General features: G+C 41.0%; 1 protein-coding gene across 1 annotated transcript in view; it reads left to right on the top strand.

Annotated features, from left to right (window-relative positions):
* VWA8 (von Willebrand factor A domain containing 8) overlaps positions 1–16,238 on the top strand; it is a 369,324-nt gene that overhangs the window by 335,479 nt on the left and 17,607 nt on the right. The window contains exons 41-42 of the mRNA XM_030882155.2: positions 8,629–8,754; positions 10,816–10,974. Coding sequence (XP_030738015.2) covers positions 8,629–8,754; positions 10,816–10,974 — 285 coding nt within the window. The remainder of the gene's footprint in view (positions 1–8,628; positions 8,755–10,815; positions 10,975–16,238) is intronic.

Raw genomic sequence — 16,238 nt, forward strand, 5'->3', positions numbered from 1 at the left:
CCTTTGAAGTACAAAATATCTAATTCTTGAAGGAAAGATGTGAAATTGCTCACAAAAACTCCTTGTAAAATGACAGTAAGTTGTCACCCAAAGTAATAGTTTAGTTCCACATCACCATCCAATAGTACAAACTCTTCTAACAAGAATTGTCTTTGTTAAGTACATGAATCACTTTTTTTTTTTCTAGCAATGAGATGTCACTTCAAGAAACAAGAGAATTCCCTAAAATAGGAAGGTCTGTATCTGCTCTTTTTTTTTTTTTTTTTTTTGGCATTTCACCATTTAGAGCAGCTGGCAACCTAACAGGTATTTAGTAGAATATTTTTTTACTATGTCAAAACATCGAGAATCAGGGACTTCCCTGGTGGTCCAGTGGTTAAGACTCCACGCTCCCAATGCAGGGGGCCCGGGTTCGATCCCTGGTCAGGGAACTGAATTCCACATGCCACAACTAAGAGCCCGCATGCGGCAACTAAAAGATCCTGCACGCCGCATCGAAGATCTTGCATGCGGCAATGAGGATCCTGTGTGCCGCAACTAAGACCTGGCACAGCCAAATAAATAAACAAATATTTTTTAAATATATTGAGAATCACAAAGAAAGTTTTTTTATTGTTTCCACTGATTTATAATTTATTTTACAAATACTGTATAAAAGTTTACCTTAATTCTTTTTCGTTTGAATGGCGCAAATTAATAGCAAAAAGTATTATTGTTGTTTGAACATGGAGAAATGTTAAAATAATGGGAGCTAATGTTTAATGAAAGAATCACTGCTCCCAGGTATCCTCAATATCCGTTTACATGTATTTGTTCACAATAAGTATTTAGTGATGGTCATCGATATGTTTTACTCTGTAGAATGGATGTGATTTCTACAAAAATTGCTACTTAAACCTTTCTAATCTTTTCATGAAATAATTCTAAAGGAATAATAGAAGATTGGCTTGCTTGTAGAGTTGATAGATAAAAGAAGTCTTGCTTAACCATAACCCAAATAAGTGAAGACTTAAGACTTAGAATACTTTCAGGGCTGAAATCACAAGACAAAGTTCACAAACTGCAAGATAATTGGTTTTTGTCAAGTTTATTCCTCCTAAATGTCCTCACTGCTATAGATGTGTGTGTGTGTGTGTGTGTGTGTGTGTGTGTACGTGTGCTCATGCTTTCTGGTAACCAAATTATTTCTCAGAAAATGAAGTAACCAGAATATGTTATCCTCTGAGCATTTCAGTTAATCTAAGTGTTCTTTACATGAAAGTAATAAAACTATTTCTTTTTTAAGAAAGTCTGTAACATAGACTTTTTACTAGTGAAACCTATCTTTATATATAATGAATTCTCATTAGTATGAATTTGTTACATAATACAAAACAGATGGACATATTTATAAGAATACTTTTCTTCATGCAGTAGGAATATACAATAAAGAATATGTCTGGCCCTTTGTTATAAATAAATGCATTTATTTAAATACAGTAGGAACTTACTATTTAAAGAAGTATTTCAATGAGTCCCATAAAATACACAGACCAAAATAATCAATATTTCTATTCCAGCGCTCAGTAAATTTTTAAAGAACCCCCCTTCCAGCCCATGGCCTTTAAGAGAACCCATCCTGACGGGCCTCTTCCTGTTTTGAGTTTCCAAGTATTGGTGGGCTGGCTAGATGATAGATGATAAATTATCTGTCCATATTTATCTGCAAGTTATATACTTGAAAATGAATGAATAGTGCTACTATATAAAAATGTCTTTGTGCCCATAGTTCTGGATCAAAAGGCTGGTACATACTTTCACTTCTGAAAAACAAAAACTACTGATTCATTGATAAAAATTTCAATAACAAGCAGGATCAAAAGTAATTCATTTCGGGACTTCCCTGGTGGTCCAGTGGTTAAGACTCCACGCTCCCGGTGCAGGGGGCCTGGGTTCAATCCCTGGTTGGGGAAATAAGATCCTGCATGCTGCATGGCATGACCTAAAAAAAAAAAAAAAAAAAAAAAGTAATTCATTTAGCCACAAATAAAAATTTTAAAGAATTTTAGCCACCAGAATGGCTAAAATTAAAAGAAAAAAAGAAGCTGTCAATGTCAAGCGTTGGTGGGGATGCAAGCAAAGGGAACCCTCATACACTGTTCCTGGGAACGTAAATTGGAAAAACTACTTTGGAAACCTGTTTCACAGTATCTCCTAAAGCTGAGCATATCTAGGATTTCCACCCAACAGAAATACACACGGACCTGCTGCAAAAGACATGTTCAGGGATGCTCATGGCGGCATTACTCGTAATACCCCCAAACTGGAAACAACACAGTTGTAGATGAGAAATAAATTGTGATGCATGATCAAAATCACATGATTGGACATCGTTACAGCAGAGACAGAGAATAAAGTGCTGCTGAGCACAACAGCGTCGGTGCCTGTCCTGGGAATGATGTTGAACCAAAGTAGCCAGACACAGAAGAGTACATACTGTATGATTCCACTTTATGAAGTTCAAAAACAGGCAAACCTAATCTGTGATGATAGAAGTCAGGTGGGGGGTTTCCTTTGGCAGGGGCCAGGTCAAGTCCAGAAGAAGAGGCCCAGAGAGGCTGGGAAAGTGCAGGTGTTACACTGACTCTGCACTTAAGATTTATGCACTTTATTACAAGTAGGTTACACTTAAATTTTAAAAGCTGACCCAAAAAAGGGGGTAGCAGATTTATTGGAAAAAGCATATCCCTTCTTTACTCTCACCCCAAATTTTATTGAGTCTTTTTCTTTTATTGGTATACAAAACAGAAACAAAGTCTTCAAGCTAGAGAGGACCTTAAAAGATGATAATCATGTATAGGAAAAGAAGCAGACCAGCACAAGAAAATTAAGACCTAAAGTCCCTAGGTTCTTACATAATGGTGAGTCCAGAGACAGCAGACAAACATAATATTCTAAGGGAAAAATAAGTATTTCGTAATTCGATAATCCCCTTACCAAGAGCAATAATAGGTCCCCTAGAAAGGACCCCCCTTTTATTATCATTTTTACTAATTATTAGCATGTACACCAAAAGAAGAATTCTGCAGTGCTGTTGCGCTGGTTGTTTGACATACATTCCCTGGGCCGTGGCCCTATTGCTCTTAAGTTGGACCTTTTCCCCAAATTCACACCACCTGTAATTCCCTTCTTGTGCCTTTAGTCTGTGACAGAAGCCTCTATGCTCTAACTCTGATCTGGAATTGACATCAGTAACGCAGGATTTTGCAAACCTCTCATAAGGAGTCAACATTTGTTCACTTATAGTCTTGAAGAGCTGACTCATAATAAATTAGCTTTGGTAGTTAGCTTAGCTGGCTGGTGAGATTTCTACCTCACAAGCCTGCTAAAGAAAATTGAAGACAAAGTCCTTCTGGTAAATGATAAATGTACTAGTATACTTCAGTCAAATATAGGAATATCTAAAATAGCAAACCATTATTATTCCACGTAGCTTCATTACAGTGAGATCTTTATAAATATATTTAGAAGATAACCCACTAAATAATTATATTTAGATAATAATACTCCTATCTGATTGTCATAAAGCATGCAGTTGTCTGTGGTATTCTTTGGCAATCTTAAATTTAAATCTCAGGAGTATAAACTAGCGTAATGGAATGCTTTCCTGGGTGTGACGTTCAGTAAATCTCATCACTTTTGTTGTGGTGATAAGGTCATTTGTTTGTTTATGTGGTTTTACTTAATTATGTCTGTATGCTTATTAGTATAGTTTTTAGATATTATTCAAAAATATATATCCAGGGACTTCCCTGGTAGTGCAGTGGTTAAGAATCCACCTGCCAACGCAGGGGACATGGGTTCGAGCCCTGGTCCGGGAAGATCCCACATGCCGTAGAGCAGCTAAGCCCATGCGCCACAACTACGGACCCTGCGCTCTAGAACCCGCGAGCTACAACTACTGAGGCCGCATGCCACAACTACTGAAGCCCTTGCACCTATAGAGCCTGTGCTCCGCAACAAGAGAAGCCACCGCAATGAGAAGCCCGCGCACCGCAACAAAGAGTAGCCCCTGCTCGCCGCAACTAGAGAAAGCCCGTATGCAGCAACAAAGACCCAACGCAGCCAAAAATAAATAAAATAAAAACAAAAATTTATTAAAATATATATATATGCCATAGCATAGGCATTCATGTGTTGATATAAATAATGAACCTTATTAACAGTTCTGATGTCCTGTTTCTAGTATAATTGTTCTTAATATTTCTTAGATCTGACTCTATCCCAACTTAGAGAACAAGCAATTGCTGAGAGGCTTAGACAGTTATTTAGGAGAGTTTTAGTATCCCTAGAACTCCAGATAATGAAATGAAAGATTTTCATCAAGTTGTAAATCTGCTAGGTTTTAGCCGTTTTGTGCTTTCTTTTGAGTGCTGATGTTGGGGCAGAAAGATGAAGTTTGGAAAACAAAGTATGTTTCCTATAATTAATTATCCACCCAAGTCTCAAAATGCTTTATTATCAATAGCAAACTAGCTTAAAATAAACTACATCGAAGCTAATGTCAAAATAGACATGGAATGAACTAATTTCCTAAGCAGTTATTTTCTCCATAATTCGTTGCACTTAGCAGGCAATTCAGCTATTTCTATTATTGAAGAATAGATTTACTAGTGAAAAAAACATATTCCTTCAAAGTCACTTTTTAGACTTTGATTAACACTTAGAAGCTTACAAATTAGGGACAATTCCCAGTTATTTGAGAAAATATTATTGTCTGACTTCCCTGGTGGCACAGTGGTTAAGAATCCGCCTGCCAGTGCAGGGGACACGGGTTTGAGCCCTGGTCCTGGAAGATCCCACATGCCGCCCTGATCAACTAAGCCCGTGCACCACAACTACTGAGCCTGCGCTCTAGAGCCCGCGAGTTACAACTACTGAGCCCGCGTGCCACAACTACTGAAGGCTGCGCACCTAGAACCTTCTCTTGCTCCACAGCAAGAGAAGCCACCGCAATGAGAAGCACGCACACCACAATGAAGAGTAGTCCCTGCTCGCCACAACTAGAGAAAGCCCTCGCACAGCAATGAAGATCCGACACAGCCAAAAATAAAATAAATAAAATAAATTTATAAAAAAGAAAAAAGAAATACAGAGTATCAGGCCCCAGCCTGGACCTACTGAATCAGAAATTGCTTTTTAACAAGATCCATAAGTTATTTATATGCCCATTAATGTTGGAGAAGCCCTGTTCTCCATAACCTGCAAGCTGGTCCCAAAGGTATATCTCATAAAATTATAAAAGGATATTTTTAAATCCTTTTGAGGAAAAAAAAAGGAGCATTTATTTTTTTTAATTATAAAAGTCACAAACCCATTATATGAAGACTGGTAAATACAGGAATTTAAAGAAAATAATATCACCCGTAATTCCACAACACAAAAATAACCATGACTATTAATATTTTTGTTTTTTCCTATATACTTTCTTTGCATATATATATATATATATAATATACATGCATATACATTGAGAGAATACTATATATGCATGCTTTTACATACTTTTATCACTTAACATTTTTTTTTTTTTTTTTGCGGTACGCGGGCCTCTCACTGTTGTGGCCTCTCACTGTTGTGGCCTCTCCCATTGCAGCATGCAGGCTCCAGACATGCAGGCCCAGCGGCCATGGCTCAGGGGCCCAGCCACTCTGCGGCATGTGGGATCTTCCCGGACCGGGGCACGAACCCGTGTCCCCTGCATCAGGAGGCGGACTCTCAACCACTGCGCCACCAGGGAAGCCCTATCACTTAACATTTTATAGTAAGCAATCAACTTTTGTTCAATAATTTTTATTGAACACCAGCTAGGTATCAGGCACTGTTCTAGAAGCTGAAGTTATATAAGGGCTCTTATCCCCATCAACCTTACTTTCTAGCAGAGCAAGCAGATAAGACAAAGAGATAAACAATACATTTGTAAATAGTGATAAGTACGAAGGAAGTAAAACAGAGTAATAAGCTACACAGAGACACAGTGCTTTTTTTCTTTTTTAATAACCCATGCTCATGATCTGGCCCTCTTCAGTTCCTTTAAGATTGACAGTATAATTTCTAGTCTTACAAAAAACTGTGATATTCTCTACACTTACTATTTGGATAAACTGAGAGTTACATGTTTTACTTAATTGAATTACATAACACTGGAAATTTAACAGCTTCCCTTGAACTTTTATTTATTTATTTATTTATTTATTTATTTATTTATTTATTTATGGCTGTGTTGGGTCTTCTTTGCTGCGCGCGGGCTTTCTCTAGTTGTGGCGAGCGGGGGCTGCTCTTCATTGTGATGCACGGCCTTCTCACTGCAGTGGCTTCTCTTGTTGCTGGGCACAGGCTCTAGGCACGTGGGCATCAGTAGTTGTGGCACGTAGGCTCAGTAGTTGTGACTCGCGGGCTCTAGAACGCAGGCTCAGTAGTTGTGGCGCACGGGCTTAGCTGCTCCACGGCATGTGGGATCTTCCTGGACCAGGGCTCGAATCTGTGTCCCCTGCATTGGCAGGTGGATTCTTAACCACTGTGCCACCAGGGAAGCCCCTCCCTTGAACTTTTAGACGGGTGTGCAGTGTGTGAGAGATAGTTCTTCTTGGTCCGTGAATCAGTCACTCCAACTTCTGCTAGCTCTAAGCATGCTGTGATCTGTTTTACAAAGCCTAGGGGTTTCTCCTCTCTTTAACTGCAAGATCTGTCCTGTGAAATGTAGCCCTCTGTGCATATGTTCTCCTAACAAATTTAAACCCAGATTCCTCCTCTCAGGGAGTCTAACCTTCATAGGTCTTGTTGTAAGTGTTGTCATTTCTGCAGCAAAGAATCTTGCTTCACTTATAGTATATTTGCATCCCACGACTTTATCTATTTGCTCATTATTCTTATGCTCTACTGTAGTGTAATGTTTTTTTAATCCATTTAAATAATAATTGGGAATTTTAGTTCAAATTAAAAGTCAATTGCCTATGCTGCCAATGGAAATAATTCAGTAGAATGATACCTGCTGTGCCCAGCCAGGATCATGTTTGTCCTCCAGATATGACAACCAGGTCACAATTAACGCCTTTGCCTTTTACCTTGGCAAGTTTCTTTTGCCATCAACTATAAGATATATTCTGTTTTCAGACAAACCAAAATCTGGGGAGGGGAGTAGACTTATTAGTTAGAATTCATTGAGCTATGCTCCAGTGAGTCCCATTGTCCTATAAGATCATGGGGCTCTTACCAAGATTACACATCAGGAAAGAACATATTTCCAAGGGGCACATAGCGGTAGTTCCTGAAATTAACTACTCACCGAATTTAATATCTTTATGCCGATACCTTAGGAGTTTCTCTCTCTTTATTTCATGTACACGTGAATATATATCTGTATTCAAATGTGGTGTTTTGCGCCTGGTTGCAGCAAGGGTATCAGGAACAGGAAAACAATACATAGAGTACTACCCAGAGTTATACCGTGTGGAGCTTCTTTGTGTAGTGGTTGATTTGCCCCTAAAATAGAGACTGGCTGCCTAAAGCTTGACTTTTTCAATGACAGTGCTGTCATACAGCCACCTCCAATGAAACCACGATGAAACTGTGCTTAAAGTAATGTGGACTTAATTGTCCATAATGTATCTCATCATCATCATCATCATCATCATCATCAACATCATCATCACCATACCAGCTAACACAGATTGCCCAGGCTCTTTCTCAGCTAATTCCATGTAGTATCTCATTTAATCTTTACAATAACTCACTAAAGTAGAAACTAGTGTTGTCTTCACTTTTAAGATGAGGATGCTGCAATGCAGACAGGTTCAATAACTTGCTTGAGGTCAGATACCTGATCATGGTGAAGGAAGGACTGGAGTCAGGCTGTCTGACTCCAGAGCACATGATCTTAACTACAGCTCTAGTTTGTACACATAAAAGTATTTTAGCTTTTCTTCCCACTTCTTACTGTAAATATCAGCTGTGATAAACCTGTACCTGGATTGGGATATTGTAACTCTTTATCATGTATGGCATAGTTTTAAGCATTATGTGCGAATATCTTTAGAAAAGTAATTCAGGAGGTTTCTGAATAGAGATGATCAGAGCGAAGGTGTTCACGTACTATTGTTCTCAGCTGTTCCCGTTTGCACTGTAAGTCACAGAGAACTGGCATAACAACTTCTCCAAAAGGAAGAGTCTGAGGATCACGTTTTCTCTGTGCTTGCAGACAGTGTTAACAAGTTCAAGCTGATTATTGTGTTACCTAATAAATTCTCTAAGAGTACCGTGACAGAAAATCCATAAGAAATGCATCACCATTACATTTCCAGATATTGCATGGTTCTCCAGAGGTTCATCTTCGTACCGTTTTCCTGTTCATGTGTGTTGTGAGTTCATTTTGTCATTCCATATGTTAAAACACTTATAATGAACAAAATCTACACAAAGGGCATTTCTTTGTCAGCAGAGCAGAAACCGGTCCATTTATGAAACTGTGTCCATGCAGAACCATCACATATTGAAAAGATCCCTGGTGTGTTTCCTGTTACCCTTGCATAAAATGTGTCAGGGACCCTGCAGAACTAATTAAAGTAAGGATTTGTGTGTATGTCATTGTAGGCTAAAGGTAAAGAAAGACAGTGGCTAAGACACCAAGCTACTGGGGAACTAGATGATGCCAAGATCATTGATGGGCTGACTGGAGAAAAAGCCATCTACAAACGCCGGGGTGAGCTGGAGCCACAAGTGAGTACTGGTGCGCTAGGCGCCTCCGATCTGCAGTTTGGTCTTCTTTACAGGCAGGTGCTTCCTTGAGTTGCTGTCTTTGTCAAAACACCATAAACCCTGAATATGGCAATCAAGGAAAGCATTACACTTTTTAAAAGTAGAAAAAAACAGAAATATTTTACTGTTTATTATATGAGTCAAGATCCCAGCCTGAGTCAAGAAACACCAGGCACACTCAAACTGAGTAATTTAAGGAACAGTTAATGTTTACAGAAGTAAGGGTGGCGTTTGCGAAATCCAAAAAGAGATGGTGTGGTCTCCCAACAGCAAGGATCTGACCCATCCTTCAGTCTAAAAGGACAGAGGAGAGAGCACTTACTGGAGCTTAGAAAAGGTGATTTATGGAGAGGGCTGGCCAGCAGGGGCTGTGGCCTTCAGCAGAAGGAGAACCCACCCACGGGCCACAGCAGAGAAGGGGCTGAGGGAGTAAATATTTCACCCTCACCCTCTGATCTCCTGCCAGCACCTTCCATCAGCAGAACCCACCGGAAGCCAGCAGCCAGGAGAGAGGCCAGTGCCATTTGGAAAACAGATCAGCTCCCAGGACACAGGGCAGGGTGCCCTGGAGGGGGAACTGAAGACACTTAGTGCCACTGAATCCCAGAGGCTGATGCAAATGAAAGCACGAGAGCAATCTTGGTGGTTTTCCACTGTTCTGTTCCTTTAAAGATCTGTGTCTATCTTATAACCGAAGAAATTTCCAGAGAATAAGGAATTCTCCCTTAAATAACTCTAATGATAGTGTGTAAAGTTTTTGACAGCCATAATATTAAAATATTTGCAATAATACAATGGCCAAAAAATGGCAATAAGGTGAGTCTCTTAGAGGGTTCTGTGACTTCCAGTATCTCCAAGTAACCAGAATTGCTGAGTAGCCACTGAGAGCTGGGGGTGCGGTGACAGGTGGGGGGAAGGGAGCCACTTACTCCATCTAAATGTTGATTCAGAGAGGTTCCTGGAGTCACTGGGAGAGTTCTTGCCTCTGTGTCCTTGGTATGCGTCAACAACTGCTTTCTTCACTGACTCACTGTGGTCCACAAATGTGTTTAGATTCATCTGAAATTGTGAGTCGCCGTGGAGGTGGATGAGGCGCTGTTTTTAATTCTGGCAGACTCAACAATCTTTCAAGACATATATTGAATTTGTCTCCAACCATTACACTCCAATACCCACAGTATTTTCTTGAAATGACTACCTCTGCTCATTAGTTTGCATACATGTCAGCGAGTGTATAGTAACAGAATCATCTGGAATTTTTCTTCTTTTTTCCTGTAAGTAAAAACTGACAAGCATACGTCTGTTTTTCGTTCTGCAAATTGGCAGGCCCGGGTTCAAAATCAAACTGAAACTCATAAGAGTTTCACATTTTAATTGACAGTTGTTGCTAAACTGCGGTTCCACGCCGCTTTCGTGCCGTTAACTGCCAGGAAAAGTAAAGAGTAGTAGTAATTCAGGAACTGGAAGGAGGAGAAAACTGAAAGCTTCCTAAAGACAAAAGACACGGAAGAGATATTTTCCTTTACTTCTTTGCTGGAACCCCCTGCCCCTCACATCGCCTGGTTTTAGGAATCTGACATTTCTTGCAGGCTGTGTGGAAGTGATTTTTAGCTCACTACACAACAGGTACTGGTAAAATTGCTGTGGGCTTCCAAAGGAGCTCTATCTTGCTAGAGAAACTGATGTGAACATGACATGCTGGGGTTTATATTCTTCCAGATAATTGTTTTTAAGACGACATCAGCCTCACTAAGGGAGTCTTACTAGACTAGGTTTGTCCTTGAAAGGACCATTCCAAAGGAAAATCTTTCCCACGTGGCCCCAACTACCAGCACAAGTCAGAAGCTCCATTTACTGAAATGTAATCCATAGGTGCCTCCCCACCCGCCAGGACAGCCTTGTGCTGGGCCTAGCCTACAGCTGATGTGCCTGCTTGGCGGCTGGGACATGCATGAGGGCCCCAGAACAGCAGCCAGTGACAGTTTTCTGGTTCACAAGGCTTTTCTGTTGTCTCTCCCTCAGCTGGGCAGCCCCCAACAGAAACCCAAGCGCCTGCGTCTGGTGGTGGACGTGTCCGGCAGCATGTACCGCTTTAATGGGGTGGATGGCCGGCTTGAGCGCTCGATGGAAGCCGTGTGTATGGTCATGGAGGCCTTTGAGAGCTATGAGGAGAAGTTCAAGGTAATGGCGTGAACTGAGGCGGAAGAGAGGCATCCCCAGACCCTCCCCCATCTCTGCTCAGGAGTCAGCCCCGAGTCAGGGTGTGAGGCTGGCTAGGGGATGTGCACCCAGAGTGGACAAGAATCTGCATCTTCTCGTCAACTCATCTGTCGGTGTAGAGAAAGTGAACCTTTTGTTTCATCTGCTCTAATAATCAAAGAATGATAAGACCATAATTTAAAGACCAGTTGCTACAGAAGAAAGCACTGCACTTTACAAGTTGTGTGATATTATCCATGAGGGCAGGGCAAGGGGGGGAGCGGAAACAGATAGAAGCACCACAAGTCTCTCCCCAGATTTCTCAAGGGCACCATCCCCATCCCAGTACCCCTCCACCCACCCACCCATTCTTTCTCCATCGCCAGCCAGGTATCCTCGCAAGGTTCTCAGTATTCGCGCATGAGCGAGTGCTACACAGTAACAGGCGTGCCCCCAGGTGACAATGAAGGTTCTTACCCCTGGGAGAAATGCAGCTTCTCATTTAAACGGTTTCCATTTTGTTATCGCCAAGTTTGCTCTGGAGTCAAGCAAAGGAGTCATATACCTCCTCCTTCGGAGACCTGAGCATTGAAGAGGGATCTCCTGCCGCCATGTTACTGCCCGAGACGAGCCCATCAGTCAGCTCTTAATCAGCCACAGGGGCACCCGCACTCCTGGCTTTGACCAGAACAAATAACCTGAACACTGTGCTGGGTAATTATTGTCAGAAATTCAGTTGAGAGGAGCGGTATATGTGCAGACATAGGTAACGGGTACTCAGTCTATCCATAGATAATTCTCAACTGTGTTAAGGATCAGACAGGTCCTTCAGAAATAGCCCATCTTAGATGATGATTTAGCTTGACATCCTGCCCACACCTCGGGATTGCCGTACTGAGCCGTGTCCGTGTGCCGTGATGGATACAGAAAGAAACAGACTGAAACCCATCCCTTCATTGACTTTAGGCCCACTTTTTTGGCTCCGAGGCTCCCAGAGTCCCTTGTGTGAAGCTCTACATGAGAGATTCCTTTTAGAGTGAAGGGGTAGGGAAAAGGCAGATTGAGTCAATGAGCGCTGTGGTTGCCAGGCTCTGCCTAAGTACAGGATACAAAGACAAGTAGGACCTGGACTTTCACGATGGGAAGCAGCACTGTTTCCCTGAAGAGCTGGAATGTGCTTCCCCTTGTGATCAGTGAAAACGATGGAGCTATTCCAGACTCCCTCTTGGTTTTAGCTGCCAGGAAGCTCCAAGCTAAAGTCCAAGACCGGCCAAGCCAAATTTGTTATGTCTTATGGCTCTCAGACTAGTTAGTGTTCAGCATTTTCCTTCCCTTGACCCTCCCGGCCTTCAGATAAGTTTTTCTTGATTTTTTTTTTTTAATTTTTTATTGAAGTATAGTTGATTTACAATATCATGTTAGTTTCAGGTATACAGCAAAGTGATTCAGTTGTGTGTGTGTGTGTATATATGTGTATATATATACATATATATATATATACACACACGTATATATATTCTTTTTCATATTCTTTTCCATTCTAGGTTATTAAATGATATAGAGTATAGTTCCCTATGCTACACAGTAGGTCCTTGTTGGTTATCTATTTTATATATAGTAGTATGTATATGTTACGCATCCTTCTAATTCATCCCCCCCCCCCCACTTTCCCCTTTGGTAACCATAAGTTTGTTTTCTATGTGTGTAAGTCTCTTTCTGTTTTGGAAATAAGTTCATTTGTTTTTTTGGTTTTTTTTTTTAGATTCCACATATAAGTGATATCATATAATATTTGTCTTTCTCTGTCTGACTTACTTCACTTAGTATGATAATCTCTAGTCCATCCATGTTGCTGCAAATGGCATTAATTCATTCTTTTTATAACTGAGTAATATTCCATTGTATATGTACTTTTTATTTTTTATGGGCTTAATATTTTTTAATGTTTTACGTCCTTTCTAGTATAAGGGGAGTATAATTCTTAAATCACTTGGACCATTGATCACCAGTGAATGGTTAGACATCCATTGCATCAGCATAAATCCCACCTGTGTTTTAAAACCTTGGGTTCTGCCAATAGTTGGATCAGCCCATTCGCCTCTCTTGTGGATCCTGAAGGAAGGCCAGAGTACCTCACCTCTCTTTGAGTTACATGAAGAGTTTAACCCCTTATAGACCACAGCAAACATACCACTATTAAAACTGGCATATTCATAGTTATCTAGAAAAAAAATTTACAGTTAGAAAGGATTTCTGTATCTCTGAAAGCAGAATTGCTCCGTTATGTGAAGCTACTTCTTCCAGGTTTTTAGAAAGATTCAGTAGAAGTTCACCAAGAAATTGATTGACAGAGCTCCCCAGGACTGGGTCAAGGATGACAGAAGGCCGGAAGTGGCAAAGCTAACAGGGAGTGTGTGGCATGTTCCACTGCATCTCACACTCGGAGTGTATGGAGAGATTCATATTTGTCTAATTCTCACCATTAAAAGTCTGTAATCGGGGCTTCCCTGGTGGCGCAGTGGTTGAGAGTCCACCTGCCGATGTGGGGGACACGGGTTCGTGCCCAGGTCTGGGAGGATCCCACATGCCGCGGAGCAGCTGGGCCTGTGAGCCATGGCCGCTGAGCGTGCGCGTCCGGAGCCTGTGCTCTGCAACGGGAGAGGCCACAACAGTGAGAGGCCCGCGTACTGCAAAAAAAAAAAAAAAAAAAAGTCTGTAATCTGGAAGAATGATTAGTAAAACTGGACATGTTACATAAAAAAGAAATAATGTCAAGGAAATAGCATTTCACAAATTGTTATTTTGTATTGTTTTGACAATTAGAAACAAAACTGTTGCCATATGACCTACTGAATTTCAACTAAATTCAACAAAATTACAAACATAGAGCACTTGCTAAGAGCAGAGTACTCTGCTAGGTACAGAGTTCCCTGCCATCCCTGAGCTTGTAGCCTTGTGAGGGAGACCTATAAAAACTAATTCTGGAGACTTTCCTGGTGGTCCAGTGGTTAAGACTTCGCCTTCCAATGCAGGGGGTGCGGTTCGGTCCCTGGTTGGCGAGCTAAGATCCCACGTGCCTCGCTGCCAAAAAAACCAAAACAGAAACAATGTTGTAACAAATTCAGTAAAGGTTTAAAAAAAAAAAAAAAGGAATTCTGATAGGACATTCAATGAGAGGCACTGAGTACAAAAGGCACAGAAAAGCATGCCTCTCTAGACACTCCCCTTCGGGGCACCATCCTCGAAGCAGTATTTTGCTGACAGTCTCTTCCATTGCCACAACACTGTAAAGAATTTCCTCGGTTTTCATCTGTAAAACCACAGAAATATTGAGAAGATACCATACTAATATATGACTTTTTTAAAAAAAATCTATTGAAGTATAGTTGATTTACTGACAAATCCAGGGGAAATTCTAGTAAGACACCACGATAAAATGAACTTTTTTCAAGGCTTGAAGAAGCTTCATCATGTTTCCTGCTATTTGATTTTTAACAGGAAGTACTTTAACGGTTTTGGTTTTGTGCATTTTCGTATACTTATAAACATAACCCCTCACATTTACTACATAAGTCCCTTCAGAACGTTTTTTAAGAGCATAGAAAGTCTGATGAAACTAGAGCATTAAAATCTTTCCAACAAAAGGAGAAAACTCTGAAGATTTCACAAAACAGGCTCTTTGAGGAAAAGTGGTACTTAGATGGGTATCTGGAGGGATCAGAATGGGAAGACAGGACGAGAGAGGACTGCAAGTCCTGTGCCTGCAAATTCCTCATTATGACCATGGCACTTAGAGCTGAGGTCACCTCTCAGGTCATTCCCTCCAGTTTCCTCATTCCTCAGACAGGAAACTGAGACCCAGAAACATCAAGGGCTTTGCCCAAAGTCAGAAGGCTAGTTGGAGACAGAATAGGATAGAGCCCAGGTCTCTTCTCCTTGTTTTCCCTTTTTTGTTTTGTTTTTAAACATTCTCCTTTATTTCTATTTTTTTTTAATTTGAAAAAATTTTAATCTACAAAAATGTTGAAAAAACTGTAAAATGAACACCCATATGCCTTTACTTAGATTCACCAAGTGATCATTTTCTCCCCTCGTTTGCTTTATGTTTCTCTCTAAATACACAGTCTTTTTCTTCTCTCTGATCCATTTGAAAGTAAGTTATAACTATCATAATACTTAACCTCTAAATATTTCATTATGCTTCTGCCAAGAGTAAGGACATTCCCTAAATGATCTCAATACCATTATCACGTCTAAGAAAATCATCAATAATTTTATAATATCTTATAAAATCGAATCCATGTTCACTTTTCCCGACTATTCCAATGGTTGCCATCCTGAGCTATAGAATATAAACCATCCCAATAGTGTCTAATTATTTTTCCCCCTACAATCTGGGATCCAGTCAAAGTCCTCACCTCATTTTTGATTATAATGTCTTGTTAGCCTCTTTTTTTTTTTTTTTTTGCGGTACACGGGCCTCTCACTGTTGTGGCCTCTCCCGCTGCGGAGCACAGGCTCCGGACGCGCAGGCTCAGCGGCCATGGCTCATGGGCCCAGCCGCTCCGTGGCACGTGGGATCTTCCCGGACCAAGGCACGAACCCGTGTCCCCTGCATCGGCAGGCGGACTCTCAACCACTGCGCCACCAGGGAAGCCCTTGTTAGCCTCTTTTAACCTGTAGCAGCTGCCTTTCCTACCACTACCATTCTGCTTTTCATGACGGTCACTCTCTTGAGGGTGTAGATCATTTGTCTTGTAGAAGAATATCCCTCATCCTGGATTTATCTAGCTGTTTTCTCATGGTACCATTTACCTTGTCTCTATATTTCCAGAACTCCTAACAGTCTTTCTCTCACAGCAGCTACCCTGGAGACTTTGTAAAATCTTCCCACCATCCCTGCCAACATAACTAAGATTTTGAGTGGCCACAGGCTATCCAGGCTCTGCTGGGGCTCGCCAGACCTCCTTTGTATGGGGTGAGCAGGTGGTGGGATGGAACCTACTTGCATTCTGTGAGAACTTTGCCTGTTATAATGAAGTATTTTGAGGTATAAGTAATGGGTACACATAGTACGAAGTGTAAAAGGCACAAAAGGAGTCAGAGTGAAGAGTCAGCCTCTGCTTCCCTCTCTCAGTTCCCAGTTACCCTCCCTGCTGGTGACCACTGTTGATACTTTCTTGGTGTCTTCTCAGAGACATTTGATGCACATTTATCAAGTGACAGAGTACCGTTCACTCTGTTCT

This window comes from Globicephala melas, chromosome 18 (assembly GCF_963455315.2).
Source record: "Globicephala melas chromosome 18, mGloMel1.2, whole genome shotgun sequence".
In the NCBI taxonomy this organism is placed as follows: domain Eukaryota; kingdom Metazoa; phylum Chordata; class Mammalia; order Artiodactyla; family Delphinidae; genus Globicephala; species Globicephala melas.